We start from the raw sequence: 10,136 nt of genomic DNA, 5'->3' as shown, positions 1-10,136 counted from the left end.
GCGGGTGGGGGGGGCGTCCCTCAGCCCGGCCTGCAACGATGCCAGCATCCCACGCACCCAGGCCGCCCTCTGGCCAGAGGCCCGCCCACCTGCCCTCCCTCCCTCCGCAGGCCGGGGTGTGTGGGACGCTAGAGCTTGTCGCCTGAGGGCGGATCCAGCTGCGCTGCTCGGCCGCCACTCCCCCTGGCAGGGCTGAGAGGACCAGACACTCCAGTGGCAGACGAGCAGCCACTGCTTCCCCCAGCGGGGCTGACAGGACCGGATACTCCAGCGGTGGGGATGAGGGAGTATCTTTTGTGATGGAGTGACAGTTAATTTGCATATTAGCCTTTTATTATATAGGATATATATATGACACATAGACATGGATAACAGTATGGTGATAGCCAGAGGGAAAGGGGTTGGGGAATGAGGAAGTGGGCAAAGGAGGGATGAATGGGGATGGCTTGACCGGGTGGTGAGCGCATGATGCAGTGTGTAGATGATGTTTTATTGAGTTTGACTAAACAGTTTTACTTTATCCTTTCCAATCTTTACTGCACTGACTAGGACCTCAAATACAAGTTTGAACAGAAGTATTGAAAGCATACATCCTCATCTTGGTGCAGATTTTAGGGGGAAAGTGTTCAATATCTTATCACTCAATATGATGCTGCCAGTAAGTGTTTTGTAAATTCCTTTTATTAGGTTGAGGAAGTTCCCTTCTATTCCTTGTCTGCTGAAAGCTTTTATTAAGAACTTTGTAAAATGTCTTTACTGTACCTATTGAAATGATCGTCTGTGTGTGTGTGTGTGTGTGTGTGTGTGTGTTTTCTCATTAATTCTGTTGTTATGATAAAAAGCACTAATCAAGTTTCAAGTATTATACCAACCTTGCATTCCTGGGGAAAAACCACTTTGTCCTCATGTACCATGGTATATATCAACATAGGTGTAACTCCATCTATTGAAAAAATTATTAACCAGTACAACTGGTAACCAAGAAAAATGAAAGCACATGTCCACAGAATCACTTGTACATGAGGGTTCATTGTACTGGACATAACCCAAATATATATTGACGGGAAACAATAAAATCACACAGTGGAACACTATTCAGCAATAAAAAGAAGCTGCAGACATGACCAAATCTCAGAGACATTAGATTTAGCAAAGAAGCCAGGCGCAGAAGAATATATACTGTATGATTCTATTTAGATAATGTTCTAGAACAGACTAAATAAACTATAGAGATTTAAAAAAATCAGAACTGCTGCTGGAGAGGATAAGAAGTGGTGGGAAAACTTAACTAGAAAGGCCTACAAAGTAACCTTCTAAGATGATGTAAAAATATATACCTTGTTTGGGGTGGTGGATTTACTGGTATATGTAACTCCATCTATTGAAAAAAATCTGCATTATTAACCAGTAAACCTGGTATGCATAACTCCATCAATTAAAAAAATCCACGTCATTAACTGGTACAGCTGGTAAAACCAGGTGAAACCATTAATACTGATCACTACCAACAACAAATAATCAATTTAAACCACGCTTTGATCATAAAATAACTGTAATGGGCCAGAAGACATGGCAAAGTAATTTTGCTTCATGATGATGCACCATCACACAGTTCAAAACCAGTTAAAAACACGTTAAAAGATCTTGCCTGTGAAGTGTTAACCCACCCGCCGTATTCACCAGACCTTGCTCCTTCAGATTACCACTTGTTCTGATCGATGGCACACGCACTTTCTGAGCAGCACTTCAAAACGTACGAAAAGGCAGAAAATTTGGTCTCTGAATGGTCTGCCTCAAAACAAGAAAAGTTCTATTGGGACAGTCTCCAGACAGTACCCGAAAGGTGGGGGAAATGTGTAGCTCACGGTGGACATTACTTTTAATAAAGCACTTTTGATGTTTTTCTTGAAATTATCGTTTTCTTTGATTGCAAAATCTGCATTATTAACCAGTACACCTGGTAGAAGCTCATAATACACACCTTCCTGATCCTACCACAGAGCATTGTCTTCTTTCTGAAGCAATTTGGCCTTGCAGTCAATGTTGATGGTTGACCTGAATCAACCCATAATTTTGTGCATTTGGGGTTCTCAAAATAAATCCACTTTTCATTGCCAGTTACAATTCAATGCAAAAAAGACTTTCGTGCAACTGAAGCAACATTTTATTGATGACTTTTTGGTTTTTCATTTGTCTTTTGTTCAGAGGATGTGGCACCCATTTTCCTTCCTTTAAAATCATTCCCATTGCTTATAAATGATTGAAAATTGTTTACTGAGCAACATTTAATCTTTCTGCAAGTTGTTTTTGAGTTTGACATGCATCTTCATCCAATAATGCTTATAATTGTTGGTCTTCAAACTTTTTTGGTTGACCTGGACGTTCTTTGTCTTCACATCAAAATCATGACTTTTAAAGCGTTTAAACCAGCGTTCACAAGTATCTAGAGATAGAGCATGTTCACCATAAGCTTCCCGAAGTATACAGTAACTTTCAGCAGCACTTTTCTTCAAAATAATGAATTAAAACTTCCTGCAAATGTTTTTCACACGAAATTCGATTTTTAAGTGTAAAAATACCTATGATGTTAACACCTTCAGAAAACTTGACATATGAGTTTTGAAGCTTGTTGTCAATACAACAAAATAGCATACATATCAAATCGTATATATATCAACATATGTGTAATTCCATCTATTGAAAAATATGTACATTATTAACCGGTACATAGGGTTCTCTTTTGTCTTCCAAAATGTTATGTAAGACTGGTATAATCCATCTTTAAACATTTCATAGAACTTACCGATGAAGCCATCTGGGTTTGGAAATGTTCTTTGTGGGAAGGGTAGTAAATCAATTTTTTAAATACCTATTCAAACCTTCTTTTCATGTCTGTTTTGGTAATTTGTGTCTTTCAAGAAATTTACCTATTTCATATAAGTTGTAAATTTTATTGGTGTATGGTGCCTAAACCAAGATAAAGGAGTCAAAGACCAGCCCTTCCTTTGGGTGAGTCCAAATTCCTTACTACACATGGACCTTGTTATTAGGAGATACTTGATGATGAACTTAGAGGTAAGGAGTCATGAGGTCATTGTACTGCTTTACAAATCTGTAGATTAAAATTCAAAATAAAAGTTAAACGACATATTCCTATTCCATAAACCAGCAATTTAAGGAAACAATCAGATCACACACATACTCTGCACCAGTTTACCATGGAACAAAGTTTGAAAACACCCTAAACATCCCGCAAAACACAAATAAGATTCAATAAACAAACTACAGTGTAATATGACACCAAACACCCAAAACCAACAAAATCACATTTTTTTCCAGGAAAATTCTCATTACAGGTAGACTACCGAAGGAAAAAGTTGCCACACCAAATATATGACCCCATTCTATGTGCACAGGGAGGACTTCGAAGAAACTCAATGTAAATGTGGTGTCTCTGGGGGGTGGGGTCAGACATAACTCTTCACACTCCTCTGCTGAATTTCTTGCAGGGTTCCAGATACTCTCACCACTCCAGAGGCAACAGGGAGAGCTTGCATTGATTTAGGGGTTAGCAGACCAGGAGGGTCTGGATTAACCCAACAGGGAGGTGGTGATGACTGGCCACAGGGTAGCCCAGCAGAGTGGAAACAGTGAACTGGAGAAGTGGCCAGACTCTGAGAACCGGCCTCACTCCCTCCTAAACAGTCAAAGGGTGGGAGAGTAAGATGGCCTATGTGAAACAGATAAAGTTTCAGACAAATGTAAAAGCACCTGCCTTTCTATTTTGTTCCAAAAGTGCATTGAAGGGCTTGGTAGCTCTTATTACAGGAAATGAGGTGCAGAGTTTAAAGATCTGAGTGGAGGCTTGAATCTGTGCCTCCAGCCTGGTCCTGGACACACGGCTTAGCTGTCCGGAGCCTATTTTCACCTCTGATCATTTTAATCACAGTCCTCCCACAGCAAGATTTGTGGAAGATGTCTGTGAAGGTGGTCTGTAATCTACCAAGTGCTTTACATTTATAACGTGAAGGTTAATGCAGGCTATGAGCTGCCCAAAATGCTGTAACATCTTTGAAGAGTTGGACTTGGATGAGAAAAGTAGCAACGTGATAGTACCAGTAAGCTCTGCCACAAGGAACAATGAAGTGTACCATGTTCAAGTTGAGCAGGACGGTAAGTGAACTTCATTTGACAGGCAGCAGGGAATAGAGATCTGAGTCACCGGGGAAGAGCCCTGGCAGGGAAGGGTTCTGAGGGCAGGAACCACCCTTACAAAAGGAAGATCGCAAAAACATAAATATTCCAAGAAGCTGTACTGAAGAACTGGAGAAGGGGACCAGAGGATTCTCACAGACTGCAGCACCACCGTGCACAATGCCATGGGGGCTGCACCATTGTCTGCGGCTTGAAACTTAGGGACAAGCAGATTCCCTTCTGAAGTGCGGGTCTGAGCCTGCTGAGAATCACATGAGCAGAAAGGTTATCTTGATAGGGAGCCAGAGGCCGGGGCTGCACAGGTATCTGCCTAACCTGCAGTGTGGTAAGAAGACGCAAAGGCCAGCTGTCGAGGAGAGGAGAGACATTTTTGTTTCCCTAACCTTTTATTTTCTTCCCTGTAATGCCAGGGACAAATCTTTCCTGGTTTGGACTCTGACAATACTCACAGCAAGGAGGTCAGCTTCTCACGTGGGATTCTTGTTCAACCATCTACTCTTAAGAGTGTGAAACGGACTCATTTTTTTTTACTAAATCATGCTACCAGGTGCACTTAAAGCAAAAAACTCACTGCTTTCTGCAGTAGGAACAATGAAGGCAGGAAACATTGTGAAATCAGGATGTTGAGAGGTAGGTTGAGAACTGGCCACAGGAACAGTAAAAATAATACAAATGCAAACTGCAGAGGTTAAATTCAGGCGATTTATTGTAAACAGGATTACCCTAGCACTCCACCACACGGGCTGTGTCACATGCTCTCTCTTCCAAATCAACTAGCCCAGAAGACTCCTCTAAAATGTCACAGGTGACTAATAACTTAGTTTGTTTCACAAATCTTTACTAAGCACTGAGTAAATAGTTTCGGGATACAGAACCTGGGTTGTCTGATATTGTTCCTGGACTGCAGCTTGGCCCCAGCTAGATGAATCCATTAGTATGCCTGAGTGATCGATCCAATGGTAGCTCTCGATCCAATCTGGAAACCAGCCAATGCTGGAGCACACCCAATAATTACCCCACGTCCCTGGAAGACCACATGCCATTCCTATCAGGTTTCTTCATGTGACTTGTTCATAAAAATAACTTGAATTTCACCTTTTTTTTTTTTTTTTTTTTTTACAAGAGCTTCAAGTTACTCAGTTGTTCACCCTTATGGTGGTGGACTCAAACACTCACGGCTAATTTTAGATTCCTCTTGTATATACTTGCAGTTCAATGAAAAGCTGCATAGTCTACAAATGCATAAAACCAGAAGGAAGTGAGGACTCACGCACCTTCCGAGGGACAAAGATGGGCTTCACACAAGGAAGCCCGTGAGGGTAGGGAGAGAAGACAGTTACAGCACCACGTTTATGTGACGGAAATGGAGCCCCGCTTTCCAAAGCAGCCTCCGAGCAGTGATTACATCACTCTTGCCCCAAATTTAGATTACTTGGGAAATGGAAAATGTGAAAACTGAAGATGTGAAAAGACATGATTCTACAGAAAGAAATCCTGCCCAATGGGCTTGTGTGGAGGTAACAGGTCACTGGAAAACGCCACTCATTGCTCTGCCTGAGTTAGTGGACAACAGGGCCACTATTGTTACAGGCGCCTGTGTGCGGAAGGTAGTCACAATTTCTCTTGAAGTTTAGTAACAGCAAATATTTCAAAACAGCTGTTAAAGCTATCGTAACAATTTCACTTAAAATAGTATCTCATGAGAAAAATATTTTTTAAAAGTCCACTGCAGTCATCATTTGTGTGTTCATATGTTTATATTTATATATATTTTTAAAAAAACCTTAATGCTTATGGGAATATTAGACTGGCAGTAAGAATGGATTTTAGGGTCTTACGGAGATCATGCTAGTAGAGAATCCAAGACTTTATTTTTTTATACCTCAAAAAAGGTGGCTTTGTTCTTGTTGCCTTTTGATTCACAAGGGGGCAAATATTTTGGTTCATATACCACCACTCATGGTAATTAAAAGTGACAGGTGTCTACACGAGCTGATGTTGGACAAGCTGATATTGGAAAAGCATGTCACACACTCAGTGGGATCTGAAGTTCGCCCTATTTGTACTTGTTAAAACAGTAACATGTTAATGGAGAAAAGTAAAACTGATGGAACACCACAAACCAACGACGAACAACAAGAATGTCAATATAGTTCAATCAGAAAGGAACAAATCACAGTAATCCTGAGAAATTCAGTTTGGAACAAAATCGATGTAAGGTGAGTCTGTGTTTCTAGCACTATAAAGTAGGGTGTTCTAGGGTTTTCCAGCATTTGACTAGTTTGAATAAAAAACATGTTCAAATTTTATAAAAAGATTAAAACCATGCCTTATATTCAGCAATTCCACTAATAAAAGAAAATTGCATTGCTTTGTTCATTATCTGCCAAATGTAATGTTCTCCATTGATTTACACACAACCATCAGGTAGAAAGCAAGTTTGAGGATCGTTTTTTAAAAAGGTATTACCTTTCTTTCTACCTGCTTTGAAGCCTTTGCTGTTAACCAAGGAGGCTTTTAGAAAAAACATAACATTTTCTTCTAATAAGTAACTATTTTACAGAAGAGGGAAAGAAGATTCTAAAGGAATATCATTCATCATTTTAAGTATTGTTATATAAGGGAATTTCTCTTAGTAATGAAAAATTTTTAAATATTTAAGAGGCATGTATTTTAAAAATACTCTACATCTATAAGATCTTGTCATTTAATTACTCTGGATTTTTAATGTTTCTACATAATGACATCTGACGCCATCTCTTTTTCCGTGTGTGTTGCTAATAGGGAACCAGAAACTCTTCAAGTGGCCAAGACCGTTTCGTAGCCTGGAAGACCCGGGAATGCGTCCGCCTGCACTCTGCCTCCGTGGGGTCTTCAGAGCTTTGCAGCCATGAAGTTGATATGTGGCTTCACAAGGGGGAACAGGGGCAGGCCACGCTTGAACTCGGTCATGTTCTGAATCACTTCAGGCTGCAAAGGAAATAAGTTGTCTCTTAGTGCCTTCAGCCTAAAAAGCAGACCAAACAGGGCAGACATTTTCCTTTTCTTTTCATACACTAGTTTCTACCCATACATTATGACCTTTCCTCCTGGGTCAGCAGGTCAGAGGGTATACGAAAACCTGCGGGAATGCCCCCGTGAGATTCTGGGCTGGAAGGAAGACCCCGGCTCTCTTGGGGCTGGCACACCAGGGGCTCAGTGCCAAGGCTTCGGCAGAGTGCCAGCAGCACGTGTGCCCACCCAGCAAGAGCCTGGCTACATGGCCAGTTTTCCTCCTCCTGCAATTAAATGCCAGCCCTTCCAGATGATTAAAATACGCAGGCACTGTGGAAGGGACTGGGGCCAAAGGGGCTGGACATGGCTCGTTGCAGAGTAACACAACTGTTTAAGCTAGAGGCAAAGGCAGACGAGGGCAGAGGCTGAGTTTCTATGCAGCTGAAGACACAAAGGTATGGCCCCTGGGAGCTGTCAGGAGGAGGAGGACCTGGCCTTTAAGAGAGACCTAAAGCAGAGGCTTGAAAGTTGGTGGCCTGAAGCCGCTAGGTCCTCCTAGGTCAGTGATGGCGAACCTATGACACATGTGTCAGAGGTGACACGCAAACTCATTTTTTTGGTTGATTTTTCTTTGTTAAATGGCATTTAAATATATAAAATAAATATCAAAAATATAAATCTTTGTTTTACTATGGTTGCAAATATCAAAAACTTTCTATATATGACACGGCACCAGAGTTAAGTTAGGGTTTTTCAAAATGCTGACACACCGAGCTCAAAAGGTTCGCCATCACTGGCCTAGGTGGTAAGTCCTCTCACAGCGCAACCTAACAAAACATTCACATTTCTTACCTGTGGCAAGGCTGGTGGTTGTGACAGATTTATATCATTTTGACACGGGAACTCTCCAACCACAGGACCTATAAGAAAACGAAAACTTAGTGCTTTGCACTGACTGAGACTAGCACACAAGAGCAACTTTAAAAATAAAATCAAAACCAGACTCAGCTCATTACACAGCTGTGCCAGACCTGGTTTGTGTACTACTACTCAGATCTTCTCAGGCTGCCTGCTCCCCGAGCCCTGCCTGCTATCCTGCCTCCTCCCTGGAGTCCCAGTGATGGCTCATGATGTTACCATGGTTATTAAAGCAGCAATTTTAGTGCCCAGGTCTGACCTCACTGGACCCTGAAGCTCTGGCCACCAAAAACCAAACAACCAAGAGGCAGCAGGACTTATTGGTTGTGGGGCAAACTTGGCCAGTCAGAGGCAGGAGATGGGCAGGGCTGAGCAGATGCCCCCCCACCCCACCCCACACACACATACACACACCCACACACACAGTGCTCCATACAACTTCCTCGGGATGTCCCACCAACCACTAGCTGTGTTTTCTCACAGCACCGTGGCCAGCCTGGCACTGTGCCACCTGGTCGGCTCTTTCCTCTGCTGCCTCATTCCCCTTCCCTCTATTTTGGCTTTGCTAGAGCAGACCCTGTCTCCCGCCAGCTCCCCTCTGCACTTCTTTACTTCCTGCTGCTCCGTAAGGATGTGGCTAATGGCAAGAGACAGCTAGCAGGTGACTAAAAACATACGTGTTTTTAAAAAGTCAATATTCAATACTTACAAGAATCCATTTCTCTGGCAAGAACATGGACGGACACCTTATGTCTCCTCGGGGCATCCACTGCCAACATTTCCTAGGCAGAGAGAATAGCCGAGTCACCTTTCGCCCCACGAAGGGACAAAAAGATGCTCTCTTACAGCAAAGAAGAGTCAGCTTCCTTTCCTTCCTCCACACTTGCAGTCTTTTATTTAAACTCTACAAACCTTAGGCAAGAATTGTTCTTAACCCATTTCACAAATGCGTCCAAGGAGATTAGGTGATGTGATCAAAACTTTACGCCTAGTAAGTACCTGAGCTGGGATTAAAAATGGAGCCTCGCACTCACTGGGGTATGATACTGAGACAATGGCCTGCGCTTAGTCAAGGGATGACCACAAAGCCTGCTCCTCTAAGACCCTGCTCCCATTCTGCAGCTACCAAGAGAAGGAAACTAACGTTTGTTGAGAGTTCTGCTTTGTACCAAGCACTCTCCTGTGTCAGCTCATTTGAGTCTCTCTAAGCTACGACGCAACCTCTAGAACACAGGAGGGGCTTGCTGCTGTCCCAGCTCGTAAGGGATGATGTCGGAAGGGAGGGCTGCTTGCTCTCCATCCCACCACACTGCTTTGGAGGCTCCGCCTTGGTCGTTGCCATGAGCACCTGGAGTGGGCGGCTGGCAGACACATCCCGTGGGGAGTGTAGTGTCTCTACACCTGTTTCTTAGTGCTGGATCTTAATCCATGTTTTCTGAAGGGAAAACACAAGTTGTGATAAAGCTTCCCCTGATGCCTCAGGCCAAAGTAACATTTTGTATCCTCAGAGGAAGAGACCATCAGCGAGGCCAAATCAACGCCAGTTATTTATGGAGCTGTTATGATAAGCCTGGTCCTGTGCAGCTGCCATGGAGGCCCTGCCCATGCTACATGCACACCGACCACGGCTTCTCCAGCTGGTGAGCAGCCAGGTTCTCCCACACGTGTGCTCTGGCCTCTCCAGTTCTTTCAGAATTCAGGCCAGATCTGACGCCAGGAACATGGATGAGAGCATCTGACTGGAGTGAAAAGTTTGCTTCTAAAGATCTATTCTTGATCACTTTTCACCCAAACCTTCACAATCTTCTTATTAACCTATAGTAGTTGACAGTAGAATGCCCTCTTCGGTTTCAGACTGTTCTCAACTTCCTGACCAACTGGGGATAATCCCCATTTCTCTAAAGGCAGGTCAACCAACCAACCAACCAACCAACCAACCAATGTGAGAGGGACACATCGACTAGTTGCCTCTTACATGGGTCCCGACCAGGGCTGGGAATCGAGCCTGC

The 10,136-nt window shown here is 43.0% G+C and overlaps 1 protein-coding gene across 1 annotated transcript in view; it reads right to left on the bottom strand.

Moving 5' to 3' along the window:
- Positions 1–4,899: 4,899 nt before the first annotated feature.
- Positions 4,900–10,136, bottom strand: part of IDE (insulin degrading enzyme) — a 63,611-nt gene continuing 58,374 nt past the window's right edge. Inside the window, exons 23-25 of the mRNA XM_015558007.1 lie at positions 8,837–8,909; positions 8,062–8,129; positions 4,900–7,185 (exon numbers count right to left, since the gene is read on the bottom strand). Coding sequence (XP_015413493.1) covers positions 7,090–7,185; positions 8,062–8,129; positions 8,837–8,909 — 237 coding nt within the window. The 3' untranslated portion in view covers positions 4,900–7,089. The remainder of the gene's footprint in view (positions 7,186–8,061; positions 8,130–8,836; positions 8,910–10,136) is intronic.

The sequence above is a fragment of the Myotis davidii genome, unplaced genomic scaffold, assembly GCF_000327345.1.
Source record: "Myotis davidii unplaced genomic scaffold, ASM32734v1 scaffold271, whole genome shotgun sequence".
In the NCBI taxonomy this organism is placed as follows: Eukaryota; Metazoa; Chordata; class Mammalia; order Chiroptera; family Vespertilionidae; genus Myotis; species Myotis davidii.
This window is presented reverse-complemented; position numbering and strand designations above follow the sequence as displayed.